This window comes from Myxine glutinosa, chromosome 14 (genome assembly GCF_964187855.1).
Source record: "Myxine glutinosa chromosome 14, kmMyxGlut1.1, whole genome shotgun sequence".
In the NCBI taxonomy this organism is placed as follows: Eukaryota; Metazoa; Chordata; class Myxini; order Myxiniformes; family Myxinidae; genus Myxine; species Myxine glutinosa.
This window is the reverse complement of record NC_136274.1, coordinates 37,973,429-37,986,843: the sequence shown is the minus strand read 5'-3', so window position 1 is coordinate 37,986,843 and position 13,415 is coordinate 37,973,429. Positions and strand designations below refer to the sequence as shown.

Sequence of the window (13,415 nt, the reverse complement as noted above, 5' to 3'; positions counted from 1 at the left end):
TGATATCGAACTCAATTCACGGACAGTACTGTGTTAAACCTCTGTACGTTTTCCAGAAGTATCTCTTTATTTTGCACATTAGTGAAAACTCAAACTTTCATCTAACATCTTGGGCAGTAGTGTTTGCTTTATTTTGTTAAACGTCAGTCTTGATCTACTCATTCTGTCTTTAGCTCGAAAACTACATACGGAGAATACGAGTGTAATAAACTATGGCAGTTGTAGTTTGATTTCTAGCCGCACTTATTTCCTCTGTTTAAGGTGTGCTTCCCTCGTTTCGCTCTCTAATTATGCAATAAATAACATGTACAGTATACATGATGCTGTAACTCTTTCGGCGGTGTATAAATAAAAGACTACTCGGTTATTAAACAGGAAGTTGGTATCGACTTCAATCCACTTAAAGTTCTCAGTGCGGAACATCTTAACCCCGTGCGGTTGCGATATACGTTTTGCTTGATAGTCGGCAGATTTGTGGTGTAAACAACTTTCGGGCTGCATTTAGACAATCAATCTTATCCGAGCAAACACAAAATTTCGGACCGTCGTTACGTCATGACGTAACGTAACGTCACGAGCGGTCGTGTTGACGATTCGTCGCTCGGGCTCGATTTTATTACCTGACGTGATATTCAGGTTTTAAGTATAATCGCCAAATAATTTCTCCCACTGTGAACAACACATGATCTTTTATTCCCACCATGGTAAGTCCGATGTTTGATTTATTACTATTAGTGACTCCAATTTTTTGCTATTTAACAATTACCTCACGTACGTGAACCTGTCATGGTAATTTATTTGATTTCTGACATCGATCAAATTGACCCCTCCTTATTATATTTATATGTATTTGTTTTTCGCTCTTTTTGAGATAATTAGGAATATAATTCCAATTATTATAATTTTCAAAGTAAACATGATTATGTAAAATAACAGTTATTATTAATATCATGCATAATTATTTATAATTGACTTTCCTACGTAAGACACGGACTTACTGATCACCCGCTTGGAAAAATGTGAATTAGGCCTATTAGTCAGGTTGCATATGGTAGTTAAAAAGGTCCCGTGGGCATTTAATGGTTAAAGCAAACCACCTATCTAATTATCTTTACTAGGGCATGCCCGTACTATATATATATCTAAAATTATATCCCCCCCCCTCTATTTACATGAAATGGTTTGGTCCAAAGCGAACGGCTTGCGAGTGGTGACAATCCCCCCCCCTCTATTTACATGAAATGGTTTGGTCCAAAGCGAACGGCTTCCGGAGTTTGGTAAAGAAATCGCCATCGCGTGCACAAACGCGCAGGAAAGCGAATGAATCGCAAATTCGTTTTTATTAGTTTTAAAACATAGTTTAACGCCAACATAGTTTGCAAACGTGAAATAAATGAATACGCTCTCAAATGTGCCATCCGAGGCAGAGTGTGTCCGCCACGTTCGGCACACGCGATAGTTCGCTGCTCTCTGATTGGTTGAATCGTTTTTTGGACATAGCTCGGTAAGTAATTGTCCGATTAATATGAAACCTTGAAAAGGCACATCCTCGGGTCCCCAGCAATATACCTGGCAAGTTAAAAGTATATCGGACCCGTGGTTGTCGAGAAACAGCGGTCACAGACAAACGTACAAACAGAGATTACTGGAATTATAGATAGACTAGGGCATGCCCGTACTATATATAAGCTAGGACGTGCCCGTACGTGGGTGCCCGTTCCTTGCCAAAAAAAAAAAAAAAAAAAAAATTTGTGTAGGGGTGTGTGTGTGTAAACATCCTAGGGCGTGCCCGTACGTGGGTGCAAAAAAACATGCGTGCAAACAACAACAAAAAAAAAAAACTTTGAAACCACGTGGCAGTAACGACCACAGAACCCCCCCCCCCCCTCTATTTACATGAATGGTTTGGTCCATTCGCAACGACCACAGAACCCCCCCCTCTATTTACATGCAATGGTTTGGTCCATTCGCAACGCCAAAGCGAACGGCGAACGGCTAAATCGCCATAGCTCGGTAAGTACTTGTCCGATTAATTTCAAACCTTGAAAAGGCACATCCTCGGGTCCCCAGCAATATACCTGGCAAGTTTAAAGTATATCGGACCCGTGGTTGTCGAGAAACAGCGGTCACAGACAAACAGACGTACAAACGTACAAACGTACAAACGTACAGAGATTACTGGAATTATAGATAGATGAGACTCCAAACAACTAAAAAACACTTGGTGGCCATCTCAAAAACGTGTAGAACACCATTTTATGACGTCATCAAGATGGCCGCCATAAAACGATGCTTAAAATCATAATTTTGAAACTACTCAATCAAATTTAAAGATGTTGGGCTCAAAATGTTCAGAATGAAGCTATTGAACTGTTTATACTGTTTTCTGTACATCACACTACCTAAACATATTACAAATATAAAAAAGGTTTTTAAAATATTTAAAATATATATATTATTTATTTATTTATTAAAATAAAATAAATTTTATATAAAAAAATAAAAATAAATTTTAAAAAATATAAAAATAGGTTTTGCCCATGATGAAATGATGGTTACCATTGAATCTCTGAACCTCATTGAACAACTAGCTCAATTTGATGACAATGCCTGTTATCCACTATTCAAAGTGATGCAGCAGTACATGCAGATGGTAATGGAGATGGCAGTGTTTATCAGAGCTGTTCGAACAGGAGACTGGGAATTACACCTGACAGCCCTCAAAGCATTTGTCAAATACTTATTTGTACATGACAATCTAAACTATGCACGAATGATGCCCTTGTATCTAGCAGACATGGAACGCACAAAGGATTCAAATCCAGAGATATATGAGGAATTCATGCAAGGAAACTGGGTTGTGAACAAAAACGCCAATGTGCCTTTCTGTGCAATTGGAGCAGATCATGCTCTGGAACAAATCAACCGGTCAATGGAAGTGGCGGGAGGACGAGGAGGAATTACCTTAAATCCTAGTGCTCGTGCAAAGTTTTTTCTCATTTCTCCAGAACTAGCCAGACTCTCAAAAAATGCCCAGCAGATGGCAGGATTGTCTTCCCAGACATCATCATCGCATCATGAGCTTTCAGAGGCTGTACTGAAGCGACAAGAGAAAAATATCCAGAATCTTGTCCAAACTCATAGGGGTTTTATAAATCCATTCACTGAAGACTGTGATGATCTATTTAACTGTGCTACAAAAGCAGTCTTGCCAGAGAATATCAAGAATGACCTCTGCAACAGGAATGAAATTGGCCAGGATCTGTTTGATGAATTTGTGTCAAAGAGAATCACAACTGGTGAAGTAAATCTCTGGGATTCGATGAAGAAGAGAACGCTACAAACATGGAAACACACTGGGAAAAAGTAGCAGTCAAAGCAGGACAGAAAATAGTTGAACTTCAGGAAGACCGATCACTCGTTGCCCGCATGCTAGTTGTGTCAAAGTCGAGGTCTGACATCAACTTGAAAGATGAAATTGGGAAACATGAATTTTCAGTACTGCCAAGGGCTCTGTTTGCAGCAGATGGCACAATGCCGCACTGTTCAGCTAAGAGCAACCTTATGAAAATCGTTGAAGATGCCCCAAAGCCTTACCAGAGGTAAATGCTGAAGTAGCTGAGCACCCAATCACAGAAATGAAGGTTGCCCTTATAGATGCCATGGCAGAAGTTCAATCGATGCCAAAGCCGGAAAGGATAAAGCTGTGTTCAGATCTTGGACTTTACTTCACAACACTTGTCTTTAACAAGTTCAACCAACAGAAATACGATGAAGTGCATCTGGTATTTGACAGATATGATGTCTCCCAGTCATTGAAAACAACTGAGCGAGAAAGAAGGCAAGGTGGCACTCAACCAGTTGCTTACCACATAATGGACAATACAAACATTGCACAAGCGCCCCTAAAGAAACTACTCTCTCATACAAACAAAACGATGGAGCTCTCAAACTACCTGGCACAAAAATCTTTTAAGCAAGACACCAAAAATGGAATGAAGCTTGTTGTGTCCTGCGGAGACAAATGTGAAGCAACACACAGGGACATGAGCTACCTGGCAAGTGAACAGGAAGAGGCTGACACAAAGGTACTGCTGCATGCCCTTGATGCAACAGCTCGTGGAGCTACTAGGATAGACATTCATTCACCGGACACTGATGTTCTTATCCTTGCTCTCAGACGTTACCCAGAATTATGTGAAGATTCATCATTCATAACAGGAGCTAAAGACAAGCACAGATCAATTCCTCTAGGACCAATATGTGATGCTCCAGGCAGTAACAAAGTTGCTGCCCTTCCTGGATGCCACTCCTTTACAGGAGCTGACATTACTGGTAGCTTTGCAGGCAAGGGAAGGCGAACATGCTGGAAGGTATTTCAGAACTCCAGTGAAGAAACTATTTCAGCCTTTCGCAATTTAGGCAAGACTCTCAAACCAACAGAGGACACTATGAAGGCACTGGAGCAGTATGTGTGCCAGTTGTTTCTTCCTCAAACACAGATAGATGAGGTGAAAGACTTGAGGTGGTGGTTATTCAAGAAGAAACAAGCCCAGTCTGAAAAACTGCCACCAACAAAAGATGCACTAAAACATTCAATCTTGAGAGCACATTACCAAGCAATGATCTGGAGCAATGACAAAAATGTCCATGCCAACATTCCATCACCTCAGGATTTTGGTTGGGATATGGTCAATGGGCACTGGGTGGAAATAACATCTACACAACTCCCAGCACCTGAGTCAGTAATTCACTTGATAAAGTGTGGCTGTGCTACTACGAAGTGTGGTGCTACAAGGCATTGCAAGTGCAGAAATGCAGGATTAAAATGCACTGAACTTTGTAATTGTGTTGATGATTGTGAAAGTATGGAAGTGGATACAGCCAGTGAGGATGATGAAGACACTGAGGATGATGAAGACACTGAGGATGAACTGATCTAACATGATTCTGAGTTATTAGTTTACCCCCCACATTCTGTTGTGCTTATCAGTCTCGACTGAAGGCTCGGCTTGACTTGGGAAATGCAATGTTTTAGAGTATATCAGTTTATTAAATGTTCATACATCTGCATGTACTGTATATGTCTCAATTGATTGGACAAATATATTAGTATAATGCATGGAGGGAGTGGGACGTCAAGCTCCATCTCCCGACGTTTATGAACCCCTTTCTCCCACCTCCAATGGGGAATACTGGGTACACATTACCGACTGTATTTTCTTGTGTAGTATTTGTGCCAAGAGCTGTTCTTATGTAGTTGCATTTAAAATATATTTTGTCAATAAATTTCAATGTTATAAAAACAAAATCATTTCTTGTTATCTTTCCAGTATAGTACTATATTTTAATACATATAAAAAATACAAAAAATACTCATTTTTGACACAATTTTTATTTTTTGTTGGTAGAATATTATGTGAAAACAGTATAGATATCTCTGCAGCATCATTCTGAGCATTTTGAGCCCAATATCATTAAATTTGGTTGAGTAGTTTCAAAGTTATGACTGAAAATCTGATTTCAAGCATTGTTTTCATGGCGGCCATCTTGATGACGTCATAAAATGGTGTTCTACACATATTTGAGATGGCCACCAAGTATTTTGTGGTTGGTTGGGATCTAATAAAGATAATTAGATTGGTGGTTTACTTTAACCATTAAATGCCCACGGGATTCCAAATGCTCCGACACTATATATCAAGGATTCTTGTTTACCTCGACAATTCATAGCAATGGTGACGGTGTATTTGATGAATAACAAGCATTCTGAGTATTGCGCTGCAATACATGTCCCCTACCGGCAGTCTGTCGTCCGGAAAACTGTTGGGGAAATTACCAAGGGTTATTTACCCACAGGTTCTGAATCGTTCCCAATCACTAATTACCTCAGGACAGGCTCACCTGTGATTCGCACTTGGGACTTCGATTTATACACCTTGCAGACAGGTCAGCAGAGGCACGACAAAAAAAGTTGTTGATAAAGAACCTTTCGAGTCGCTAAATATCAGTAATAGTAATTTATTATATTTTCCGGTTCACGATGAATGATCGATGTGTATATATATGTTGCTCGGCTTGGCTCCGCCCCTCCCGAAAGCGCGCGCTGTGTCGCGCTTTTGACGTTCGCAGACGAGGCTGAGGGCACGCGGTGCGGCTTGAGGAGAACTCTAGAATAAACAAGAGATATCCATTTTTAAAAAATATTTTCGTTTAATTAACGATATCGGCCAAACCACGCGCCCTATCGCAAATTCCCAAAGGACATTTTAGTAGATTGACCTGCTGAACAGATCTGTGAAGTTTCCCCTCGATTGGATCAAAAATGAGGGAGCGGCTCGGTTTTAAAGGTTCATGCTTAAAAACGTCATAACTCTGAAACCATGTGATGCATGACGTCATGCTCGCTGACGTTTTTGTTCGTCATGGGTATGCGATTCTGCCTGCAAAGTTTGGCCTCGATCTGTTCAGCCGTTGCAGAAAAAAAAATGGCGGCCGAACCACGTGACATGTGACTTCATAATCACCATTAAAATATTCTACAGACCGAGTCCCTCATATGGTGAAAATTTGATCTCAATCGGTCCTATTATTGCAGAGAAAATCTTTTTTAAAGGAAATTAAAACTTAAAATGGCACTGAGTTAAGGATCATCAGAATTATCAGAATTCCCAAAGTTCAAAGTGCCATAACTTTGTCAAAAATGATCGAAACGTCGTGGAGTTCGAAATCTGTAACTTATCATGAGGAAACCATGTACCAAGTTTGAAATGATTAGAGTTAAGAGTTTAGAAAAAAAGTCCGGAAAACTGTTCTTTGCGTGACGGACTGACGGAGGGACAGACTGACGGACTGATGGACTGACAGACGGAGGGACGGCGTGCAAACCTATAGTTCCCTCCGGTGTACACCGGTAGGGGACTAATAAGAAGAGGTAATGGGGACAGCCGGCAAAACACGTTTTAAGAAGAAGAAGAAGAAGAAGAGGTAGTTTTAAAACGAAGAAGAAGAGGAGGAAGTTTAAAGAAGAGGAGGAAGAGGAGGATTTGCCAACACATGGGGCTGGCGGTCCTTCCATCTCTGCCATTGAAACATGAGGCACACGTTCAATTTAGTATTATATTAATACTAGTACCCGACTGCAAAGCCGCAATGAGCCGGCGAAGCCAAAGCCTCTTGCCACTATTTTACCCATCACTATGGCATCAGTAGGTTAGGTAGTTGGTAGTAGGTAGGTGTAGTAGGTACCATACCAAGTTCAAAATGACACCATTTGCATTCTGGATGAGATAAAAATTGATAAATTTTCCTTCTTGATTAATTCGGTGAATTCCGTCTCAACTTCGGATATTTCCGGCCGTGAAAAACTATGCCCTACGGCCGCGAGATTTCAAAAAAATAATTCTTCGTCAATTTTCGAATATTTGAGGCCGTTTTCAGCCTCCGAAACGCGGTAATAAGCTTTTTTGAAATATTTTTTCAAATGCTCGAATCTCATTGGTTCCGGTGTTTGGTGACGATTTTCGTTGAAGATAACCAGGCCCGTGCGGGCCGAGTTTGGTCTTAAAGTATTTTAATTACAAATTAGAGGTGCATAAGATTGTGAATCAAACAAAGACGGGTGAAACAAACTCCTATTGAACTTTTTTCAATTTGTTATGCATACTTCCACATCCGCAAGATGGCGGCCTCCATTGAGCGATTTGGTGCGTCAAAGCTTCGAAATTCTCAAGAGATCCAGCAAAATCTGGCTTTTCAACATAATACGTACGCGTTCATTCACAACACCGGCTTCGCCGGCTACTAGTACCCGACTGCAAAGCCGCAATGAGCCGGCGAAGCCAAAGCCTCTTGCCACTATTTTACCCATCACTATGGCATCAGTAGGTTCGGTAGTTGGTAGTAGGTAGGTGTAGTAGGTACCGCACCTAGTTCAAAATGACACCATTTGCATTCTGGATGAGATTAAAATTGATAAAATTTACTTCTTGATTAATTCGGTGAATTCCGTCTCAACTTCGGATATTTCCGGCCGTGAAAAACTTTCCCCTACGGCCGCGAGATTTCTAAAAAATAATTCTTCATCAATTTTAGAATATTTGACGCCGTTTTCAGCCTCCGAAACGTGGTTATAAGCTTTTTTGAAATATTTTTTCAAATGCTCGAATCTCATTGGTTGTGGTGTTTGGTGACGATTTTCGTTGAAGATAACCAGGGCCCATGCGGGCCCGGGGAACGAGGTTGGTCTTAAAGTATTTTAATTACAAATTAGAGGTGCATAAGATTGTGAATCAAAAAAAGACGGGTGAAACAAACTCCTATTGAACTTTTTAAAATTTGTTATGCATACTTCCGCATCCGCAAGATGGCCGCCTCCATTGAGTGATTTGGTGCGCCAAAGCTTCGAAATTCTCAAGGGATCCAGAAAAATCTGGCTTTTCAACATAATAGGTATGCGTTCATTCACAACACTGGCTTCACCGGCTATTAATTTTAGCCCGTTCTTCGTGGCATGGAAATGGGGTTTTGCAATCACTCCTGTCTGTCTATCGTGGTGTGTGTGTGTGTGTGTGTGTGTGTGTGTGTGTGTGTGTGTGTGTGTGTGTGTGTGTGTGTGTGTGTGTGTGTGTGTGTGTGTGTCCGGGCCTTAACTTTTGATTGATAATTTGGTCAAAAGGTCAATGTCACCTGACCGTCAATTTTCATGCAATTGACCTGAAGTTTTAAGAATTTGCATATTGGGTCAATTAATTGGTTCACCAATAAAAAAGCCGATTGCTTTCAAGGTCAAAAGGTCAAGACCACCAAAAATCGTCAATTTGTTGTATTTTTTACTTTGCCATCTGCGATGGACGGAGGTTATGTTTTCACCTTTGCCTGTTTTTTGTCTGTTACCGGTACTTGTGAATATCAGCCTGGTGTTGGCTTAGCGGTTAGGGTGCTGGCTTGGGATCCTCCGATCCTGAGTTCGAATCCCGGTCGATCATTGAATTAACGCCAGGGGGGTTGACTCAGCCTGTCATCCTTCCGAGGTCGGCAAATTGAGTACCAGCTTGTTGGGATTAATGATCCTGGTGTGTACCCCGATTTAGAATAGGTACACCGTATCCCTGCGCATCGTAAGAGGTGACCAAGGGTTGGCGTCAGGAATGGCATCCGGCCATAAAAATATTGCCTCAAAAAGGAGGGCATGGGGCCCGCAAGGCTAACCCCTGCTCTGGTGGAGAAAAATGGCCTCAAAACGATCATTCATTCATTCATTTTTCACTTGTGAAAATCGAGGATTTTTTTATGTCTATTGATTGGTGGTGTTCTGTTTGTCTATGTCAATCGCCTACAGGTCATAATTATAAACCAATCGAATGATAGAGGTGGTCAAAAGGAGGAAGCTAATTGATTTTAATGTCATAAGGACAACATAGGTGATTGGGTCACCAAACTTTGTCGAATTTCTAAAATCCTCAATTTTCATCCGATTGACTTGAAATTTGAAGATGATTTGCATATTTGGCCATTCAATTTAACCAACAATTATTTTTGAGGTTATCATGTGGAAAATGATCAACATAGGGCAAAGGTCAATAACAAAAGGGGAAATTTCTAAAATGCTCAATTTTCATCCTATTGACTTGAAATTTGTAGTGGATTTGCATATCAGGTCAGTGAATTCAACTACCAATTATTGTGACGTATAAAGGTCGACATTGGCCAGATGTCTAAAATCGTCCATTTTCATCCGATTGACCTGAAATTTGAAGTGTATTTGCATATTTGGTCTTTGATTGCAACCACCAACTTTTAAGGTCAAATTTGTTTTAGGGATTTCGCAATTATCGTGCTCTGCACGACGTCTTTCCTGTTTGTTTGTTTGTGTGCAGGATATCTCAAAAGGTTGTTGACGGATTTGGATTAAATTTGCTCGGCATGTTGGGCGTGTGATAAGGACGAATTGATTAGATTTTGGTGACTATATGGATGCAGATACAATAATTTTAAAAGTAATTCTTCACCATTAATAGATAGGGCCAAAAGCAATGTATAGCATGATATCTCAAAACGTTCTGGACAAATTTGCACTAAACTTGGTGGAAAGGTTGGGTGTGTGACAAGGATGGACGAATCGATCTCAAAGTGATTTGAGTTTGGTGCAAAGAAGTCAGCAGTTGGAATATGACAACAACATTCCCAAGAGTCCCCTGTGAAAAAACTGTGGTCTACGTCATTGATCACATCAACAACCCACGTTCTGCCAAAATTCTGCATCATTTGTGGAAAGGAACACCTGAAATGGAAAGAAAACAGTGACAGGGACCCACAAGTTATGTATGACATACTGAAAGAAAACAAGGAAGTTTTGAAGTGGGTATTATATTCAATCAGAGAATATTTTTCTGTCACAGATTTGTGGTCGGCGGACTGTTCATAATTCCTGGATGGACTGGGCATCACACTGAGATGCAAGCACATCGGATTCTCGAGAAATCTGCCATCCACTATATACTCGTTGTGCTGGCACCCCCAACAGGAAGGGTCTACTATCTACACCGTGATGAAAAAAAGTCTGGCCAGGCCAACCTCCTAAAGCTACACCATATTTTCATATATTGCGATCAGGAGATCTATGCTAAAATACAGGATATCTGGTGCAGCGACGATTATTTGATGAGAGGTGTTGTGGTATGCGTGAGACAATTCCATACCTGCACGGCAGTTATTGGCAAACGTTTTGGTGACACTGGAATGAGGGACATTATGATCAAATCACAAACTGTGGTAGAAGGATCGATCAATGGATCTATCTGTCCATCATTATAATAGGATCTATCTATCCGACCATCATTATAATAAGTCGATGTGGGCACAAAATATATTGTATGAAGCGCTCAGTTACCTCAGGCTGCAGAATGTTCTCAACTCTGCCTGATGATGAATCGTATGAGATCATCAAAGTTTAAAAGATCTCCACGCTTCTACTGGGACGTCAGTGACGCATGAAACGAGTTCTGCACTGAAAAACACATTGGCTCGATATGAGACTTGGATTGAAGATCAATGTGATTTATTTATGGTTGGAGCCCTTCTACTTTAGATCATAGCTACTTGTGGGTCAGATTGGACTGCACATCTCGAGATTGAAAGGCTGATGCTGTCCTGGTTTCATCCTTATGATAGTGAATTATGCACATTATGCAACAGTTTATTATACGGAAATGATGGCCTTACTGTTCACGCATCTGGCATGTCATGCAGAAGTAAACGAGTGAGGATAATGGGCAGTGCAGACACAAAACGGTCATTTGTTTGCTTTGGTCGCAATGCAAGCGGAATTAATAACTTGAGCCTGAATCAGGCCGCAGTTCAGCAATGGATACTGTCTCGGAGTAAACGTGCTGCTTTAGGTCGACAGTGTCAATTTGTCGCAACAGTGTCATTATGAGGTTCTGACAAGTCGGAACCTCATATTTGAAAAGTTCTCGACAGGAGTTGGCTGGAAAAGGATGAGCTTCAGCTTCAGAAAGTGGGTTCGACTGTCAAATCAATGGTTAATTCCTTCAAAAGTAATGAGGACCTACTCTGCATAAGTTCAGGGAGAATTAGTACTGATCAAGTCTCGCCATTGTCTGGATGACCGAAGATCCCACCCCCAGATCAATGTTGGAGGTAGTTAGCTGCACCCGCATGCAGTCAAAGTGTGTATCTCTACGATGTTCTTGCCATAGCAACGGACTTTCTTGTAGGGATATTTGTGGTTTGAAGACCACCACTGAACTAACTTTTGAGATCGGTAGTGCAGGCGATGATGGACCGTTAGCCAATGATCAATGAATGTTTCGAAAAACTGGACTATTTTTGTTACTGTCATATCGCTGTGGGCCAAGTTCATGACCTGACTATACCATCCATCATATCCATAGTGGAATTAAAGGTGAGCGGGAAATAAAGGAACACAACATTGATGGTAAGCCGGTGTAATTGACGGACCCAGTGGCTCAGTTACTGCTCTGTACTAACCGATTACTCGACTGTGTGTACATGATCTGGTGTTCTTGTCGAGACATGTCCAGTGCATCTACATCCATGACTTCAGCACATCCAGTGCAATCCTGAGTCCTAATCAATATTTTTGTGACTGCTAATTCAACCAACAATTTTTACCTCCACCACCAAAGGTGGATGGAGGTTATGTTTGCACCCCTGTCTGTCTGTCTGTTTGTCCGTTTGTTTGTTTGTGAACAAAATACGTATCTCAAAAAGCTGTGGACGGATTTGGATGAAACTTGTTGGACAGGTTGTGTGTGTGACAAGGAAGAATCCATTCAATTTTGGTGATGATCCGGATCCAGCTAGGAGAATTTTAAAAGTGATTCTTCACCATTAGGAGATAGGGCCAAAATGATGCCAAGCAGGATATCTAAAAAAGTTGTGGACGGATGATTTTGATTAAATGTGATTCTGTATTGTGATTTTCTGGTCTACTCTAGGATATGAAACGTAAACTGTTCACCTGGTGGAGGTATGCTCTCTACTGAGTGCCATTCTTGTTTGAGATGAATCTATTCTATTCAATAAATCACTGTTTCAGGTTTGATAATTTTTCAAATAAAGTATCTGCAACCTCAATATTTCTGATTTGGAAACTATGTTTTGATATATGATGGTTCTTCAAGTTTTATAGCTGCACTGTGAGTAAAAATGGAGCAAAGACACGATGGACAAAATGCCAAAAAACGGATTTTTGGACCACTGAGTTAAACTTCAACACCCCATAACGCCATATTGGGGCAAAATCTTGGAGAACTTTTTATCCTGTTTTCAGCATATAGTTTTCTATCGATAGCCAAGAGTTCAGGTAGCACATCGGTCTTGGCACGAAAACAGATTTCCAGCCATTTGTGCAAAAGCTGCCTATGGCCTAAAACACATTATTAGTATATTTATGTTGGCTTCCTTAGACCGGCATCGTATGAAAATTAAATACGAGGGACAACAACTCGATAACCACAACAGGATAAATTGCTGGACATCTTTATTAAAATAAATTACATAATGGCTCAAAAATGTGAGTGGAGCTTGCCTGTGCTTCTGCCCTCAGTACGGTTTTGTCAACCATGCATTGGAGTTGCTTATCCTCAGGAACTATGGAGAAGATGTTTGGGAAGACATCAGGTGAATAATTTAAAATGCTGCTCTTCAATTAGCCTTACTTGAAGGGGAAAGACTATTGTAATTGATGTTTGTAAGTGAGCTCGCACGTGTATCTACTTTAATATTGTTTCGGTTCTAGGAACCGGCTCTGAAAGCAATTGCAACCAACATACAGATCCCTTAGTTAGTTATCTTTATAGTATAAGACCAGAGTAGTCCCTTCCCTTTGTGTAGTCACTATAGTGGGTTGATTGTGATAGAATGCGTTG

General features: G+C 40.7%; 1 protein-coding gene across 1 annotated transcript in view; it reads left to right on the top strand.

The window, feature by feature from the left end:
- The first annotated feature begins 550 nt into the window (after positions 1-550).
- LOC137439638 (guanylate cyclase soluble subunit beta-1) overlaps positions 551-13,415 on the top strand; it is a 64,644-nt gene continuing 51,779 nt past the window's right edge. The window contains exons 1-2 of the mRNA XM_068135587.2: positions 551-704; positions 13,094-13,167. Coding sequence (XP_067991688.2) covers positions 702-704; positions 13,094-13,167 — 77 coding nt within the window. The 5' untranslated portion in view covers positions 551-701. The remainder of the gene's footprint in view (positions 705-13,093; positions 13,168-13,415) is intronic.